General features: G+C 34.6%; 1 protein-coding gene and 1 pseudogene across 3 annotated transcripts in view; both read left to right on the top strand.

Moving 5' to 3' along the window:
* Mkln1 (muskelin 1) overlaps window positions 1-20,382 on the top strand; it is a 319,704-nt gene that overhangs the window by 251,237 nt on the left and 48,085 nt on the right. For all 3 annotated transcript variants that reach the window (XM_047562794.1, XM_047562793.1, XM_047562795.1), the window contains 3 exons: window positions 4,481-4,693; window positions 10,928-11,149; window positions 13,478-13,607. In XM_047562794.1, coding sequence (XP_047418750.1) covers window positions 4,481-4,693; window positions 10,928-11,149; window positions 13,478-13,607 — 565 coding nt within the window. The remainder of the gene's footprint in view (window positions 1-4,480; window positions 4,694-10,927; window positions 11,150-13,477; window positions 13,608-20,382) is intronic.
* LOC124991909 (succinate--CoA ligase [ADP/GDP-forming] subunit alpha, mitochondrial-like) lies at window positions 16,104-18,533 on the top strand (annotated as a pseudogene).

Raw genomic sequence — 20,382 nt, 5'->3', positions numbered from 1 at the left:
TATATCAGAAAGTCAATGTAACCTCTGGAAATTTTCAGAACATTCATAGAAAATGAGCATGAAGAAAAAACAAAATTTATCCTTATATTGTTATGAAAACAACTTTGACCTTATGAACTTCCTGAAGTGTCTTGGAGACCCCAGACTACACTGAAAACTGTAGCTTTAATCTAATCCACAGTCCCTATTCAGATATATACAGTTACCCAAAAATGCCCCAGAGTTGTACTAAAAGGCATTCCATTGTCATCCCCCATCCCCACAGCAGTTGACTCAGGATTTAGTTCATTATGGATTGCATTTTGTTGTCATGCTTCTTTAGTTTCCTGTTCTTCAGCCTTTCTGTATCTTCTTTGACTGACATTTTTGTAGAGTTGCAAGGAGTTATTTTGTAGAATATCTCTCAGCTGACTTTGCCTGATATTTCCTTAGGATTGGATTCAGGTTATGCTTTTTTAGTAGGCATAACCCATGGATTACATTGACTTCTTCTCAGTATAGCTTATCAAGAGACAGACAGATTATTTCAGTTCATCTGATGTTATTTGCTTTGATCACTTGGTTAAGCAGGTGCTTACCGTATTTCTCTACTTTATAATTAATACTTTGTGGGAAACATTTTATGAATATGAAAATATCCTGTTATTCATCAGACTCTTAGGTTTTTAAGCCTCCTTTCATTAAACTGTTAAGACTTTTTTCAAAGTTGTCCCATTTTATACGCCTGTCAACAGTATGTGAAACTTTTGATTGCTTCCTATTTTCTTTCTTTGAAAATTTGCTTTGGCACTTGGGTCAAAAATCAATTGTTCCTATGTGTTTCTGTTTGCAATCTGTAGTCTGTTTTGTTATATTTGGTCTCTACGTATACCAATATGGCATTCCTTTAATTACTGTAGTTTTATAGTAACTCAGAGGGTCCAGCAGTGTAAGGACTCTTTGTTTTTTTTTTTTTTTTGAGGATCGAACCCAAGAGTGTTTAACCACTGAGCCACATCCCCAGCCCTTTTTATATTTTACTTAGAGACAGGGTCTTGCTAAGTTGCTTAGGGCCTCACTAAATTGCTGAGGCTGGCCTTGAACTCACAAATCCTCCTGCCTCAGCCTGGCTCTTTTAGGTCATCTGCATTTTTGTATGAATTTCAGTTATCTTGTTAGTTTCTAAAACTGTTGTGATTATGATGGGAGTGTAATGAGTCTATAAATCAGTTTGGAAAGAATTGATATCTTAATGATATCAAGTCTTCTAATTCATGAACATGGTTCAATCTCCACTTTTGGAGTTTTCATATTAGAGTTATTGGATATTTTTATTGAATATATTCCATTGTGTTTTATCTTTGTGTGTGTATGTATTATAAGTGGAATTTTAAAAGTTTTTTAGTTTCCACTTGTTGGTAATATGGAAAAGCAATATTTTTTAAAATACTGAATCATGTCATTTTGGTAAGTTCACTTATTATTTCTAATAGATTTTTTATTTCTTAAGACATTTTAAACAAGAGTTTTATTATCTATGAATAGAGACACTTTTACTTGTTCCTTTATTTTCTTTTCTCATCATAACATTTTGGTGTTTTGTTTTTAATACCTTTCTTATTGCACTGACTTGGACTTCCATAGCACTGTTAAATAGAAGTGATGACAATAGACTTCCTTGTCTTGTTCAGTTCTTCAGCATGTCACTATTAAGCGATGGATTAGAGTTCAGGTTTTCTCATATTCTTTATCATATTGAGGTACAGTTCTTTTCTATTCCTGTTTTGCTGTGAGTTTCTTGAATTTGTGTTGCATGAGTATTATGAATATGTGTTGAATTTTATCAAATTGTTTTCTAAATTGGTATTGATATAATCATGTTTTCCCCTTTATTCTGTTAATTCGACAAATTACTCAGATGGATTTTCATATATAAAATCAACTGCTTTCCTAAGATAAACCCCTTTTGTTATGAAACATTTTTATATATTGCTATATTCTATCTATAAATATTTTTTAAAAGATTAACTTTGTGTCTTTGTTCATAAGGCATACTTGCCTATAAATTATTTCTTGACTTCCTTTCCCTTCTCTTCTTGTTCCTGCTACCTGTCCCCCCTCTTCTTTGTGTCTTTTGATTTCAGTTTAAGTTCGGAATGAAGTAGAATATAGGTTTTAAAATGGATTTTTCTTCCTCTAGTATTTTCTGAATAATTTTGTCTAAAATTGATATAATTTCTCCCTTAGGTAGTTGATAAAATTTACTAGGATAGAAATCTGGACTTGGAAATCTCTGTATGGGAAGATTTTAAATTGTAAATTCAATTTTTCAATAGATAATAAGGATTTCACATTTTTCCTTTTCATCTCTTGTCATTTTGCTTATATATATATTTTAAGGAATATGTCCATTTTATCTACATTATCAAATTTTACCTGTTTTTCTTAATAGACCTTTATTTTCTTAATTTTTAGAGGCTGTAGTGCTTTCACTTCTGGTAATGGCAATTTATATATCTCTTTCCCTTTATAAAATATTAGTCTTGTTAGTAGTGTAGAATGCTGTGTTTTAGATAACCAACTGTTAATTTTCTCTACTTTTTAATGTTTTCTATTCTACTAATGTCTTTTATCTTTTTTCTTTGTGCTTAGGGTATAATTTGCTCAGCATTTTAGAAGTACTTGTGCTAATTTAGCTGAAGGAAGAAATTCTATTACTTTTCTATTTAAATCTCAAATTTCACATTCTAGGAATTATGACATAGATTTTTTTATATGTTATCCCATATTTGTTTTGAGGTTAGTTATGAAGTGTATCGTCCACAGCCCAGTTTGTGCTAGACCAGTGGGATAGGTTGCCAAAGAAAGTACACAGTGACTACAGGACAATTCCTTCCAGGGGAAGGTCTGGTGATGACAGGCACCTCCATTCCTCACAGTGCTTGGTCCACTAATGCCTCCATCCCTCTTGAAATTAGTGCAGAAAGTCTAATGGTGACAGACTGGACTAGCATCTCTGTCCTTCATGGTGCTTTGCCAGAAAATAACATCTCCATTCCTCATGATGTGTTATCTGATGGTGGTGACTGGACAAGTGTCCTCAGTTTCACACCAGTTGAGGATAGGAGCTTTATAAGCTAGGCTGCAGAAGCAGTAGCATCACTGGCTTAGCTTGCTTTGTTCCATTATATGACCAGCATCCCAAGGAACTTGACCTGCATGCAAGAAAGCGGCTTTTGGGGACTGGGGCTATAACTCAGAACGCTTGCCTAGCACGTGTGAGGCACTGGGTTCAATCCTCAGCACCACATAAAAATAAATAAATAAAATAAAGGTATTGTGTCCATCTACAGTTAAAAATAAATTAAAAAAAAGAAAGCAGCTTTCTGTGGATAATGCCAGCTTGCCTTAATTCCTAGCATACATGGGAGGAAATCAGTCTCTATCAAGATAAAATTAATTTGGACGTTCCAGCCCAGACTTGCTGTCATTGTTCCCTTGACTTGGCTAGGTTCTTGGGAACACAAAGAGGCATTTCCGGACCTAGTGTTTTGTTGTCCTCCTTTCCTCTGAGGATGACACATGGATTCAGTTCTTTCTTAAATAAAATTTCCACTTTATCTTCTGAAATCTTGACGAAATCTTCTAAAGTAAGTTTTTAAATAGTTAATTGTATAGATTCAAATCAAATTACTATCTGGATTAATAACAACAGTTGTCAAACTGTTCTTCCTACCTAATATTCCTTCATTTAGTCAAGTTAATACTGCTACATTATTGTTATATATATAATACTTTGTCCCCACCCCCTACCCCCCACTGTTGGGCTTGAATCCAAGGCTTCATGCATAACAGGGAAGCACTCCTAACACTGAGCTATAGCCGCAGACCATAACACTGCTTTTTTATGTGGTATATTGCTCTGGAAACCTTTAATAGTTTTTATTGCCTACAGCTTGCATCCCTTCTCTGTCTGGGCTTATATTTCCTCATTTTTAAAAGGAGAGAATTAGACTAGAGATTTTTTTTTTTTAAGTTTATTCCAATTTTGAAATTTACTGTTTCTAAATATTCTTAGAATACTTGTTTTATCCTTTATTCTGGTGAGAAATACAGAAATGTTCTTAAAGGCCAAACGTGTCTTAAAGTAGATTGACATGTAGTATGGAATTGAACTACATGCACAAATAACTAAAATGTAGTTAGTACATGATAGAAGCCATATACAAGTTGCAAATGAGTGTCATAGTATACAGAATAGTTCAGTTTATCTTTCCTGGTAGATTTGAAGCCTTTCCAGGATAAGAATTGGGTCCCCTACTGCTTCTGTTGCTATTCTTTAGAGATTTAAGCCTAGTGTTGAACCCATATTAGTTTGATTTGATATCAGTTTGTAAGAAAACCTTTTAATGAAAAGTAACAAAAGGGACATTTAATTTTATTTTTTGTTATTTGTTCTTTGAATCCCCCTCCCTCCTCATCCCTTTTTTACTCTCTACAGAATGGTCCTAGTGCCAGATCATGTCATAAAATGTGCATTGACATTCAGCGGAGGCAAATCTACACATTGGGACGTTATTTGGATTCCTCTGTGAGGAACAGCAAATCTCTGAAAAGTGACTTCTATCGTTATGACATTGACACAAACACGTGGATGTTATTAAGTGAAGATACTGCTGCTGATGGAGGGCCGAAACTGGTGTTTGATCATCAGGTTTGATGTACAGTTAAATATGTAGTGGAATTAATTAGTAATCAGTAATTCTTGGCTTTTTGACTCTATTTTGGATGTTGTGCACAGTGGTCTAATAGTGAACACTACAAACATCTATGACATATTATAGAAATAATTATTGTTTTAGTATGTATGATACTATTCTTTAAAATGTTTCCCTATATTTGGTATGGGCTCAAATATCAAGAACTCAGAACATAATTGCTAATTCATAAAAACTTTAGTATGAAGAGTAAATAGAATAATATTAGGAAAAAACAAATTTAATTTTATGGTAAATATCAATAAACTATAACAATAACAACTTGCCCTTTAATCTTCTTTATTCTGCCTTCCTGGCAGAAATTTAAAATCAATTTTTAATGAGTCCAGGAATTTGAAATCTTGAGCTTTTCTCCCAAATGGAGTAAAATATGCTCAGTTTTGTTTATAGGCAGAAACATCTTAGGAACCTAGGTAAGAATTTGACATATGCTAGTTTAAGGTTAAACTCAGCACCAACAGAAGTCATGTAATGGTGTCGTAGACAGGGAGACTGCATGCAGTACTACTGTAAGCCATTTTGATACTAATGTGCATATAGCCCTCCTCATCATCATCCCCATCAGTGTATTCTCCTGGTATCTGAGAATAAGTATTGAATACTTACTCCACATCGTTTCAGGATAGGTCAAATAAAACAGTAACCACTTTGAATTTTTTATAGGCAACTTTTAGCCCATTTCCAATGTTTTTTGGAATGTGGTGGAGAAAAGACACAATCTGTCACACTGTATTGATGATATCATTATCTGGTACTTGGGAAATGAGAGGTGGTGCTAGAATTATGATAAAATCAAGCATAAGCCTAAAATCAAAGTCAAAACTCATCTTTTTTTTTCTTTTAAATCTTTTCAGATTTTTGTTATTTGCTTTAATACTATCTTATTACCATATTAATACTAATATGTAGTTGTTATAGGAGAATGGCCAAGATAAAGGTATGTGTTATTACCTATCAAGTAAATGGTAGGTGGAACATTAGTCTTCAAAGTACTCCCCAGGCTGAATTTGGAACTTTTGGTGGCCGTATGTAACTGAGCTCCTCAAAGCTGTGCACACTCTTGCTGACATCCTCAGTGGTGTTCATGTAGAAAATAAGAACTCTAAGAAATCAGTCTGGTTCTGGTCTTCCAAAACATAGCATCAGCACATAACATTGTTAGATAACAGTTCATTCTTTTGATCCCAAGTTGCTATATATTTCTTTTACAGAAGATGCTAATGTCTTTTAGTTTTGTGGGTTGAAAAAAGAAGAGCATAGAGATAGTCTTACTATAATACATATTGTGTGTAGCCTTTGTCTCTCTTGACTTTTATAAAGTAGGATGTTCCTTAGAAGCTGGGTTCTGTTAAATAATGCTTGGTCTTCACCTGAGTTAGATGGTACTGCAGAATATTGTGGTGAAGAAACCAGGATTTTAGTCCTACTTCAGCTGACAACTAGCTGTGTGGTGCTGAACAAGTAACATAATTTATTTAAGTCTTCATTTTCTATTTTATTTCAAATAAAGTGCCAATAAAGCTTTGCATTAGAACTTATTAACTTTTGGTGCTCAAGACTCTTCAAAAATTATTTATGGAGTTCCTGATGCTTTAGAATTTAGCACTTAATGATCATTTGAATTTGAAGAGAATGGGACAGAGCTAGAGGCATGAAGACATGTTTACAAATTATATTGTCATTTTGTATTTTAACATTTAAAAAAATAAAATTCAAAGACTTTTGGATTTCTAAAGAACATAATGGCTGTTTAGTTCTTAAGCTTTCCACATTGCTGCTTTGTGTGGTTTTCAGGAACAGTAAGAATCAAACAGAGGTTTTGTTTCTGTTTTTGTTTTTAAAACATACACAAGATACATAGTTAGCAAAACCAGGAGACAAGATAGCTCCCAATTTCTAATTCCTTGTAAGTTTATCCAAAACCAACCAAAATACTTAGAACTTGTGTTGAAGCCCACAACAATCAATGAAGAGATTTGGGAATGCAGAGGGACACTAACAGTGACGCCATCATGGTGGGAAGTTTTAGTTGCTGAGCAGCACTGGAGTCAGTGAATAACATGTGGGGAATGCCAGAAAAATGCAGAGGTGGTAGATGTCAGAAAGCATCATATTCTAAATGTGCAGGAAACACTGTGATGGGTAGGTGCATTGGCTCCTTTTGCGATAGCTAGTAAGGAACTGGAGGAACTCAAAGCTTGAGATAGAGACCCCTGAATCAGATGACGCTCATAGAGTTGGAGAAGGCATGACTTCACAGAATCACTACATTTAAAAAAAAAAAAAAAAAAAAATCTTTAAATTCAGTAGCAAGAGAGGAAGAAATTGCTGAGGAAGATCATGCCCCTTCCATTGTAATTCCATTGAAATCCTCTAAAAGCTTTCTGTTTCAGGGAAAGTCAGCACACTTAAATATGAAAAACTATGAACAGCAATAAATACTAAATCCTTAGAGAGGTACTTCAAAGAAGAACCGTGAAAAGATAAATAACAGCAAGACTTTCCTTCACACTAAAGCGGGTGAAAAATATAACCCAGTATTTTAACATGAATTAAATGACTTAATGAAGCTCGAAACTCTGAAGAAAACTACAAAACATAAATTTATAAATGCAAACCAGATAGCTAAATAATAGGAGCAGGTAAAACCAGACTTGGTAAAACTCAGGAAAGAAATTAAAGAAAACCATATTATCACTTTTGGAAATGAGGACTAATCTACAAGGAGCGTAAAGAATAGGTTAGGTATCATATATCATAAGAGTAGTATAAAAAAAAAGAAAAAGAAAGAGGAAATTAGCTAGAAAATTACAGAGGTTAGACAGAGGAAAGCCAGCAGATACATAATTGGAGCCCTCTTAAAGAAGAACACCAGCCAGGTGCAATGGCATGCACCTATATCCCAGCAACTTGGAAGACTGAGGCAGGAGAATTGCAAGTTTGAGTCCAGCCTCACCAACTAAGCAAGGTCCTAAGCAACTGGATGTAGTTCAGTGGTAAAGTGCCCCTGGGTTCAATCCCCAGTACCGTCCCCCACCCCACCAAAAAAAAAAAAAAAAAGAAAAGAAGAACCACAGAAACAATGGACTGGAACAAAATACCAAAATAAATAAACAAATAAATAAAATTACTGAGGAATGAATGGCTTTATTCCATATGTCAAATGTGCACGCTGTATTCAGGGAAAAGTGACCCAGACATTTAATTTTAAAACATAGAGTAGTAACATTAGATTTAAAAGACAAAGAGATTGCTTTTTGGCTACTAGACAAAATGATGAAGTCACTTAGAATTGAAATGAGACTGGTACCAGATTGTTCTACATCTACATTCAGTGCTGTATTAGCTTTCTATCACAGTAATGAAATGCCTGAGCCAGTTAACTTATAAGGAGAAAAGGCTTATTTTGGCTCACCAGTCTAAGATCAAAGTGGTGCCTCTGTTTGGGCCTCTTGAAAAGGATGGCACATCATGGCAAGAGGCAGAGCAAACCACTTATATTATGAAGCAAAAGAGAGGGTGGGCTGTTCTCTCAAAATCACTGTTGAGGGTTGTACCCCCCAATGACCTAGGAACCTTTCATAAGGCACCACCTCCTGAAGGTCCATAGCACCTCCCAGTATCACCACCCTGAGGACTAGTCACCCTTTAAATAATGGACCTTTTGGAGAGAGACTACCTACATTCACAACACAGAAAAATGTCAAAAGACAATAGAGCAACATCAAGAAAAGACAGTGTGAGCCAAGGATTTTTATTAAGCCAAAATATCTATTGGGTAGAAACACTTTGAAGAAATTACTAGAAAATGGAGAGCAAGCTAGCAGGAAAAAAAAATCAATAAAAAAATTAAAGATCTCAGCTCAATGGCATTCTCCCTGGGCCAAATCGGGTCATCAGCAGGCTGAACATATACTTTTATGTCTTCCTTGCCAGTGTCCTCTGAAATAGTACGTTAGTAATAGTGTTGAAACACAGTGTCTCCAGGGAACCTCAAAAATTGATAGAATTTTCCCAAAAAGTAGAAAAGAGGTAGGATCAGATTCAACCAGAAGAAACCAGGACAGCTTAAGATAGCACCAAAAGCAAGGAAGTAGCTTGAGTTTCAAAGTTTATACAGCTGGAACAAACATCAATAATCAGTTGGTGACTAAACAGCAGGGTGTTCTCCAATATAACTAAGTAAGCACTTGGCAGTGATAATTGTCTGTAGATAAAATGTTGAATGTGGATATTGGTACTGGAAAGATAAAAGCAAAAGGGCACTGGAAGGCTATTGTAGAATCTTCATTGCATTCTGTCTCTCTTTTCCCTAGCCTGTCCCTTGAGACAGTATATGCAGTAGGCATATGAATACCCATTTTCAGATACAAAGAGGACTACCCCTCAATCTGGTTATTTAGGAATAACTGAGAGAAGGATATCAACTCAACAAATTAATAATTAAAGAAAATAGCTAGTAAAATAAACTAACTTAGAAAACTAAATTAAAATAATATTTTTAAACTAGTATTGAAAGATGTGCTTCCATAAAAGAAACCTAAAAATTATGAATTAAATATCTGATAATGAAATAAAAATCTCAATAAATAGTACTCAAGGAAAAAAAAACAAAGTTGCCAGAGCTGAAGAAAGATCACAATTATTAGATTAATAATGATCAATTAAGATTAAATATAATCAAAATGAAAGGGACACTCCTTTTGTAACCCCTTGTAGTTATATGAAGTAGAACTATAAGGGTTCAGTAAGAGACTGGCCATTAGTATGTATCTGTGAATTTAAGAAAATGGAAATAAACTCAATGTGTGCCCCTCAAAATCTTCTGCACAATCTCCAGTTATTATTTTTAAGTACTTAGTACAGTAGAATAATGTAACTCAGCTTCAGTGATGCCTTAGTCAGAGGTATAATATCTGAGTGAGGCCAACTGAGTTGTCTTCAGCAATGTGTGATTGTTTTTAATGATATGATATGATAAATTAAAAAGTGGGAACAATTTCTGTGCAATGCCAGTGATGTGAAAACTTTATCATCTTTAGTTTTCTAACCATAATCAACATGATTTCACCCTTGGGAAAATAGTATTTCATCTTAATTCATGGAAGTCAAGAAATCTGGGAAATTGCAAATGAGAATAGGTACTTTTAGTAGTAGGTAAAGATTAGGAGATACTAGAATCTTTTTATAGTAATACTTTAAAAAAATCTTTAAAATTATTCAAACAGCATTTTTTTTTTTTTTTTTTTTTTTTTTGTGGTGCTGGGGATTGAACCCAGGGCCTTGTGCTTGTGAGGCAAGCACTCTACCAACTGAGCTATATCCCCAGCCCTCGAACAGCTTTTTGTTAAAAATACAAAAATAGGTAAATGACAAAAATAATTTGGTGGGAGGAGAAAATTGAAGGTATTAAAAGCCAGTGTTTGTGTTTTAGGAAAAGCATATCATGTTTTGTGTACATGATTTAGTCTTTATGAATGTCACTGTGTTTGACATCCTAACTTCCAACTTAAACTTACATCGTCTTTGAAACAGAAACTGTTGTGACAAATGGCTGTTTATCACATATTTTTATGAAAAGCTGTAATCTTCATTTGAAAGATGGAAGAATCAAGATTGGTTTTTGAACATGAATTACATTGCTTAATTCAAAGAGAATTAAATTTAAAGAGTTTTGTAACATGAATGCAGGGGTGAATTCAGCTGTTTCACTCTAATTTGCACGTCTGCTCTCTTATTAAATTGAAGCAATATTAATAGATTGCCTAAAACAGAAAGAAGGGAATTTCTATAAGGAGGATGAAAATGAGGGTATGATTTCTGTTCTCTTATAGAGTATGATTAGTGTTCACTCTTAGGAATAAATCAACATATTATGTATCATTGGTAAAAATTATGCATTTTCAAAAAAGCAGAAAGTTCTTTGACTCAACATGTTTTATTCTCATTGGGACAAATGGAAACTTGAAACTCTACCCTGAATCTGCCAGTCGGTGAACAGTATTGCACTATGTTCATATGATAAGCAAGGGGTGATATTTAGTGTCATTAAGGACAAATTCAGGTTGTTATTGTTGTTTGAGAATGTAAAACTGTACACATTGGTTTCATTTGGGCACATATGACAAGAAGAAACTAAAATTATTCAATCTGTTGTCTTGTTCTGATAGATGTGTATGGACTCAGAAAAACATATGATCTACACCTTTGGTGGTAGAATTTTGACATGTAATGGCAGCGTAGATGACAGCAGAGCCAGTGAACCACAATTCAGTGGGTTGTTTGCTTTCAACTGTCAATGTCAAACCTGGAAACTTCTTCGAGAGGACTCCTGTAATGCTGGACCTGAGGACATCCAGTCCCGGATAGGACACTGCATGCTATTTCACTCAGTAAGAATATTCTGTGCATTGCATTGTGTTATTTTGTCTTGTACATTTTTGTAGGAAAAGAAATGGTGAAATCTTAATGTTCACTAAGAGGGCAAAACTTTTAATTAGAAATAAGTGATTAGTGTAGCAATGACAGAGAAAAATAAAACTTCTTTTCACAGAACTGTTTATTATGAGACCCTTTCCATCAACCTAGTAACTCCTAAGTAGTTGTTACCTGAATACTAATCTAGACAATTTTATGACTAATTTTATTGTTTACCCAGATAGTGTAGCTATTTCTTTCTTATGACTTTCCACTCACTGACTTTTAGTAATTAGAAGGGCAATGTTTTTATCTGTTTCCATAGCACAGGAAAAACCCTTGCTACTCTCTATTAAGTACAAAGAATTAGGAATTGATTTTATAGAATTAGAAGTAAAATTCATCTGTAAAACCAAAATTTAGACTTTCTTTTAATCTTTCCAAATGTTTTAAGGAAATTTGGTCTTCATTTTTGTGAACAGTTTTAAAACAGTATTACAGAATATTTCATGTGTCTTTTTAACATGTAGTTTAAACAAGTTCTCTTACTTAAAGTAGAGAGAAGAGTATAATTATAAATTTCTGTATACTCACTTATGAGTTCCAACAATAATTAATAATCTGAGGTTCATTTCTCACATATCTACTCTGTCCTTATTTTATTTCATTCTTTGATGTGCCTTTTATTTTTATTCTTAAATTTTATTGTGCTGGAGTATTTTAACCTTTTTTGTCCCATTTTCCTAGATATGGAACACCTATAAAAAACTAAAACAGTATATAACATTTAATGTAGTTATAAAACTAAGAATATAATTATAATATTAACTAATATGATATGAAGATTAATATAATAATTTATATAAACTCTAGATTGTGATTTCCACCTGTTTTAATGTACCTTTGTCAATTTTGTTGAAATATTTGCAGAATTGAAAACTTGGGACTTAGTAGATTAAAGCAGATCTTGGGTATTTTATCTTAATTAGTTGTCTTGTTATACCCATGAGTTCTGTATTCTAAGATTCAACCATCTGTGGATTGAAAATATATTTTTAAAAATCTTCCAATTGAAGATTGTTATCCTTAATTAATGATTTCATTTTGTACTTGCATATCTTTTAAGGTTATAACCCTACTTCATACAGCACTACTGTATTACTTGCTTTATCTATAATAATTTTCAAAATAACTAAGCTAGTAACAAAAATTGCTGAGAGCTGTATGAGATTGCTTTCTGATTATTTTTCAGTTTAGGATTTAGGTCAGTAGGAATGACTAATCAGAAAATTGTGAATTAAAAAGCACTACAGATACCACTTTCTTGGTACAGTCATGTTTCCATTTGGTCATATCTTTATGTACAGACAAATTTTTTTTTTCAAATTTCAGAGATTTTTGTTTTTGTTTTCTGAGTAAATAGTAACATATACACAGTACTAGAGTCAAAACCATAAGTCAAGATATATTTTGGAGGGGTCTTTTTTTTTTTTAGGATTCCCCTCCCAACCTGATGTTGGGGATTTGCCCAGGGCCACCTACATCTGGGCAAGCTCTGTCTGAGCTACATCCCCAGACCTTTTTGTTTTATTTTGGGATACTCTTGCTAAGTTGCTCAGGCTGACCTTGAACTTATGACCTTCCTTCTGCCTCAGTCTTTGGAACAACTAGAAATACATGTATGCACCACCACACCTGGCTGTAAGATCTGTGTGTGTGTGTTTTTGTTTTTTTTTGAGTGACTTAAACAACAGAAGTTTATTTCTCATAGATAGTTCTGATAGGCTGGCACATAAAAGTGAGAGATCTGGTTTTTATCCCTGTTTTCTGGATAGGGACAAAAAGGAGCTCTGTTCATTTCCCTGTAAGTAACTATCCTTTATTAGGTTTTGGTTTATCCTTCCTTTGTTTAAAAAAAAAAAAAAAAAAAGCAGTAACAAACACATACACTCAGCTCATGCCCATAGCACACTTGTGTGCATGTGTGCTCTCTCTCTCTTTCTCTCTCTCTCTCTCTCTCTCTCATACACATACAGATATTACTTGTTGTTTCTTACACAAAGGCAGCAACCCATGTATATTATTTAGCACCTTGCCTTTTCACTTTAACAGGATATCCTGGAAGTCATGTCTTAGCAGTATGTAGAGAGCCTTCTCTTCGTTCTTTATTCCAATATGGTTCTTCATTGCATGGGATCTATTATTAACTACATTTGTAGTGACTTAAATTTTAAAAGAACCATTCTGAATTCTTTACCAAAGTGACAAATTTCTCCCTTCTTTGTCCTTTTCTTCTTTTTCAGAAAAATCGTTGTTTGTATGTGTTTGGAGGCCAGCGATCAAAGACCTATTTAAATGATTTTTTTAGTTATGATGTGGACTCTGATCATGTAGACATAATATCAGATGGCACCAAGAAAGACTCTGGGATGGGTAAGAGCACTTAGGGATTTCCTCTCTCATGCCTTAACTACTTTAGATAGAAAACTGTAACCATTTTCTTTTCAACCATCCTTACCCTTTCTCTGTTTCTTTATTTGTATTAATTCTGAGCAAAAGGAAGAAAAACTCGCCAAATCTGTTTAAAAATATGTGAATAACAATTATTATTTATTCAAGCAGAAAGACATGTGACTTTCTAAAGTAACTTTTGTGTATGTGCCCGTGCATACGTGCGATCTTGGCAGGCGGGGGGGGTGCTGTTGCAAGAAGAAATATCTTAAAAACTGTAGTATTTTACATTTGCTAATTCTTTTCACCTTCTGTTTTCACTGTAGTGACCTGTGGATTAGATAGTAGCATAGTAGGAAATATCTTTGTTCTGAGGGAAGACTCCATGTTATTGATGATATTTGATAAGTTTATAAGCTCAGTATCTAAGAAGTTATTCTCCTAGTAATAGGGTAACTGGTTTGCCCAGTTTATGCATATTTCCCTGTCATAATTATTAATAGTTCCTTTTTCACTCTTAAAAGTACCTTGTTTTAATAATTTTTGATTACCCTGTACAGTAGTCGATTTACCCGTGATCACTATACCCAGTAAAATGAATTTGATCAAGCCCAGTGGTTTAAAATGTTACTGTATAAGATAGATTTTTAAATTGCTGGTTGTTTTGAATATGGATAAAATGAGGATAAAAACACCTGTCTTATACATATCATTTCCGGATGCTATGTTGATTAGGCTTCTAAAACAAAGAGACAAAACCAGAAAAATATTTTTTCTTGAAATTGTTCATATTAAAGAAGAAACATCTTTTTAAATATTCTTCTAAAAATAAAAGATAGCACCAAAGTATAAAAACTTCCTGGTGGAATAGTTTGACTTGGAGGACTCTGATTCTTCCTGCTAGACAGAAAGCAAGAGGTTCACTCTCTGGAGCTTTATTCCTCACTCCCACAGCCATTAAAATGGTTAATCTTGCTATCTAGTCCCCAACACAGTGACCAGGTTCACAGCCCAGTATTCCTACAATGTTGCCCATTGTGCACACATAGATTTCTATTAATTTTTTATTTCTTTGCTTTTGCCAAACAGTTTGTTAGATATCTTCTGGGTTAGGGCCTTGCCCATGAGAGAAAGACAAAACCTAAACAAATCTGAACTAATGCACAGGACACAATAAATAAAAAATAATCAGGATCACCTTCTTAGACAAAAATATTATATTCATTAAATTATGAGAGAATGCAATCAGAGGTAGATGAAAAAATAGCTTTTAAGGAATGTGTTTTGTTAGAATAAAAAAAGTGGAAGCATTGTGAGATCAATAAAAGGAAATCTTCCTAAAAGTAAGAGACAGAGCTGGAAATTTAAAATAAGGGTCTTACAAAATATCTATCTAGTCAGGCACCATAGCCCACACTGTAATCCCAGTGGCTTAGGAGTCTTGAGGCAGGAGGATTATGAGTTCAAGGCCAGCCTCAGCAACATAGCAAGGCCCTAGCAACTAAGCAAGACCCTATCTCAAAATTAAAAATAAAAAGTACAGGGAATGTAGCTCAGTGGTAAAGCATTTCTGAGTTCAACCTGCAGTACACGCCTCCCTGAAAAAAAAAAAAAAAAAAAGGGTAAGAGATTAAAATAATAATAGAAAATTTCTTCAAATTAAAAAGGATCGCCCTCCTGATTATAAGTGGTTTCCTACAGAAGTCAGTAAATTTAATGAATAAATACACGCAGTCCTCTTACTACAAAGTCATATCATTATGCATTGTGCAGTTCCACTTATCTGGTATAAAGAAAAGTTCCAAAAAGTTTCTAGAGCAAAATGAAAGTCAGAGAAACAGGATTTAACAATGATGTAGAAATTCTCAGCAACATTAGGAACTATAAGGTAAGGTGGAACCACGTTCTTGAAAATTCTGAGAGAAAATTACCAACTTGGAATTCAACTTCTACACAAAATAGTGAAACAAAAGGGGAAAATATTATTTTCATACGTGCAAGGTTGATCAGTGAAATGTGTTTTCCTATGAGTAATAGAAAATTCATTAAATGCCAGGCCTGGTGGCACTTCCCTGTAATCCCAGCTCCTCAGGAGACTGAGGCAGGAGGGTGACTCATCTCAAAATAAAAATAAAAAGGATTCAGTATGTAGCTGAGTGTAAGTGACCCTGGGTTCATCCCCAGTCTGGGAGAGGGGTGGGGAGTAAAGAAAAGCCATTAAACAGTACTTAAGCAATTATAGAATTATTTCTCTCACAGAATAAGAAATTCAGAGGTAGACCATCTGGCATTGATGTAGTGGTTCAACAGTTATACCAAAGCCCCTGAGTTCATTCTTTTGTTATGCTCTCTTTTAAATATGAAGCTATAGCCTCATGCTGGCAAGTTGTGTGAAGTACCTCAAACATAATTCCTTTATTCCAGGTAGGAAAAGAAAGAAGCAAAGCAAAATGTACCCAGCAAACTCTGTGTGGGATTCTGCATGCATTTATTTCATTAACTAGAACCGTGAAACCTGGCTTTGGTAGAGTCTGGGAAAGCAAGTATTTAGCTTTTCCAGTCTTCATGTAGTACACTGGGGAAGGGGTTTGAAAATAGCTATTGGCATGCAGTTAGTGGTGTCTACTATACAAGATAATAAAAATGACAGAATTCTTACACAGTTTTTCTTGGGAAGTTAGTACACCTTATAAACTAATAAAAATGAGTAAAAGTAGCAAGAAAGGAAACATGGGAGCTGGGAAAAAGAAGATCCAACTCAGGAAAGCAACAAAGGGGCATCCCAAGATGACACTTGCACAGTGAACCTAATGAGTATCCAGTTCACACTGTAGCAGGAGAACAAAAATAGACCTTTTTTCCTTACAAAAATGATGTTTGTAGATCCTCAGCTGCTGCAGCTACCACTGCAACTATGGCCTCCGGCAGCAGTGGCCTGGCCACTATTTGCCTGCTGTCATGCACCTTCCTGCTGCAACAGAATTTAATTTGGCATTGTTCCTCTACAGCTTCCCAGAAACATCTCTGTGTTGATAAAAATTCAAAGGTTGTTTACCAGAGTGTCACTGGTAAGCAGGTCACCTTTCATAGCCAGCAGGCATTGGACTGTGGCACTAAACTCATTGGAGGAACCACTCCAGAGAAAGGAGGCTGGACCCTTCTGGGCTTACCTGTCTTTAATACTGCAAAGGAGGCCAAAGAACAGATAGTAGCTATAGCTTCTGTCATTTATGTCCCTCTTCCTTTGCTGTTGTGGCCATTGATGAAGCTGTTGAGGCAGAAGTGTTCTTGGTTATGTGCATTACTGAGGGTTTTCCACAACAGGACATGGCACGGATCAAGCACAAACTACTGCACCAGAAAAGACAAGGCTAATTGGGCCAAACTGCCCTGGAGTCATCAATCCTGGAGAATGCAAAATTGGCATCATGCCTGGCCATACTCATAAGAAAGGAAGAATTGGTATTGTGTCCAGATCTGGCATCCTGACTTATGAAGCAGTTCACCAAACAACATAAGCTGGACTGGGGCAGTCTTTTTGTGTTGACCTTGGAAGTGATCCTTTAATGGAACCAATTTTATTGACTGCCTTGAAATCTTTCTGAGTGATTGAGCCACAGAAGGATCATATTGATCAGTGAAATTGATGGTTAATGCAGAAGAAAATGCTACAGAATGATTGGGGTAATTATTTGCTGGAGGAAAAGATGGAGCTAAAAAGAAGATTGCTACCCTTTAGAGTGCAGGAGTTGTGGTCAGCATGTCTCCTGCACAGCTGGGCACCACCATCTACATCAAATTTGAAAAGAGGAAGATGCTATGAAAGAAAAAACAAAAAGGTCCTAAAACTGTGGAATGAATCATGGTAGACTTGTGAACCATCAGCAGTTTACTTCTGTTGTCACTGATTGTCAGCCTGGTCTTTCAGCACCACAGGAAGCCAAAGTAAAGTTTAGAATGTCCTGGACTGAGATATTTCACCTGTTGTATAACAGAGACAGCCAATAAATCTACCCTTTGATTTGGAAAAAAAATAAGGTTAATAGAAAAAGGTAGACTCAAAAGATATGCTTAAACTTTTGGAATAAAAAACTGTTAATAGGTAAATAGCATTGTCTGAGGAAAAAACTAGAGACAGGAACTCAAAAGAAAAAGCAAACAAAAAAATTTCCAAGAAAGGGGCCATCATCACAGTAAATTTTTTGACTGTACAAGTGAATAGTATTTCTCTAACCATAATGATGCAAAAAACCAATAAAGTTTAGTAGATCTTTGTCTACTAAAACAGAAAGTCATTAGGTGATATCTAAAATAGTAACTTAAGCATATATGATTTAGAAATATGGACCTAAACGGCTAGTAGCATTACTTAAGCTGTTTAAAATTGTCTTATTTTTTCATTTATTTTCTGTTGCCATAGGATAGTGTGGAGGCATATGATTTAATCTTTGACTTCTTCTGGCTTTTAAGGGTTACTTTAGATTCCCAGCATCAAAAAGAGAGAGACCAAGGGACTGTTTTTTATTTTTATTTTTTTAAACTTTGCATTAAAATAACTAGGAGGAGAGAGGTAAGACTCCTACAATTCTGACATAGCTCTCCCTGAAAAAGATAGTGAACATAGTAATTGATGGGACAAATGTGCTGGCTCAGTGTTAGACCAGGAGTTCAGCTGTGAAACAAGGAGATCATAATCTTTCAAAGTGATAGAATAACTAGTAGTTAATACTCTGATCAATAATAATGACTACTCTTTATTTAGACCCTATCGTGTGCCAGAATATCTCAAATTGTTGGTGTTATTTACAAGTTAGGAAACATTGAAATCATTCAGGTTAAGTATTCAGCATTACACAATGAGAACTAAAATTTAGAAGTTTAGAATGTAGGGCTGGGGAGATAGCTCAGTTGGTAAAGTGCTTGCCTTACAAGCATAGGCCCTGGGTTCGATCCCCAGCACCGCAAAAAAAAAAAAAAAAAAAGAAGTTTAGAATGTAGTGCAAAGAAGGTATTTTTGCTGCCATACTGAACTGTATTTTTCAAGATTAGAAAAACCTGGTAATAGTGAAAATGACAGAATAGTAGTTTAAAAATCTGTAATAAGTAGACTTTAATGATTATCATTTGAAAAAAATTTAAATGAGTTATAATTAGGTTGCAATTTGTAAAATTGTTTATTTGAATACTTCAGCCATAGTTATGACTAGTTTTAGGGCTAACAAAGTATGGTAAGCATTCGTTTTTTGTTTTCCAGTTTTTGTTCTGCTTCTATAAGTAACGATATTGTCAAGAATTTGAAAAATATAGAATGATACCAACAGAAATTATCAAACCATCCAAGATAAACTATTAAAATTTTGGCATATTGGCATAATTTTGGAAGGAGTTATTTATTGTATAAAATCTTAAAATTTTTGTCTTATGCTATTTTAAAATTTATATTAAATGGTACATTCCAGTTTTATTACCATGAACCAGAGTTATTAGTAGAAAGGACAAGTGGACTCATTCCCTAATTACTATTATAATCACCTTTTATAAAGTCAGAATCACGTAGGGCTGGGGAGATAGCTCAGTTGGTAGAGTGCTTGCCTTGAAAGTACAAGGCCCTGGGTTTGATCCCCAACACTGCAAAAAAAAAAAAAAAAAAAAAATCAGAATCACCATTTTTTCTGTGCAGTATTCAATTTTTAATTGATTTAGGGTGAGCTTCACTACAAAGTAAATAAGTTCATTCATTAATAATATTTCCTGATTGTCTGCTAGCGTCTAGTTTTGTAGTTTTGTCTCTTATTCCCTCCTTTCCCACATAGTTCATTGTCTTCTATGTGGCAAGTGTTATTTCAGGCACTTGGGATTCAACTGTGGACCTGGGGAATGAGATTTTCTCAGAGGGTTTACATTCTTATGGAAAGAAACCTACAGTGGTGTTTTAAGTACCGTGAAGAAAATAATTGGGTGCTATGGTAATGAGTAACATGTGAGGTCCTATTTAGATAGAGTAGGTTAGTAAATCATGTCTGAGGAGGTACTCTTTAAGATTTAGGATGAGAAGTAGAAAATGAGGAAGAACCACATGAAGAACTGAGAGCAAAGTTCCTGACGCAGAAAAGAAGTTGACATATTCCAGAAACAGACGGGCTGGTGCAAATTGAGGAATGTGGGTAAAAAATAAGATTTAGAGATATGAGAGACTTGTATACATGCAAAAAATTTTGTTCTTCTTCTAAGTAAAATAGAAAGTGTTAGAAAACTTTAATGTCAGTATATTGATCTGATTTGGTTTGAAAATATCACTGTTATATAGGTATACATTTTCCAAGTGGTTGATTTTGATAGTATTTCATTGAGTTGCATTGTTCAAAGGCTATGTGTATAATGGGTATTGTACAGAAGATTTTTATGGCAGAGTTGAGCATCTGGTTAGAACTAATTGGAAAATTTCCCCCCCTAAAACTGTTATAGCTATACTTGGAATTGAGGAATTTCAGTGGCTCTGTTGATATATTAGAATGAAACTGAAATTGCTTTTGTTTTTCTGTTTTCCTTTATTTTTTTCTTTTCATTTCTGTCTCCCTGCTTTTCTGTTTTCCTTCCATTCCCTCCTGCTCCCTTCTCCTTTACCCCTTTATTTCTTCCTCTCCCCTTTCTATCTCCTAGGGGATTCTAGTGTGTGCTAGGGTTTGAGAACCACCATTCTAGCTTTACGGGGCCTATTTAAGTTATCAGAACTATGATAAATTGTATTGTTCCAGGG

Source organism: Sciurus carolinensis, chromosome 8 (genome assembly GCF_902686445.1).
Source record: "Sciurus carolinensis chromosome 8, mSciCar1.2, whole genome shotgun sequence".
In the NCBI taxonomy this organism is placed as follows: Eukaryota; Metazoa; Chordata; class Mammalia; order Rodentia; family Sciuridae; genus Sciurus; species Sciurus carolinensis.
This window is presented reverse-complemented; position numbering and strand designations above follow the sequence as displayed.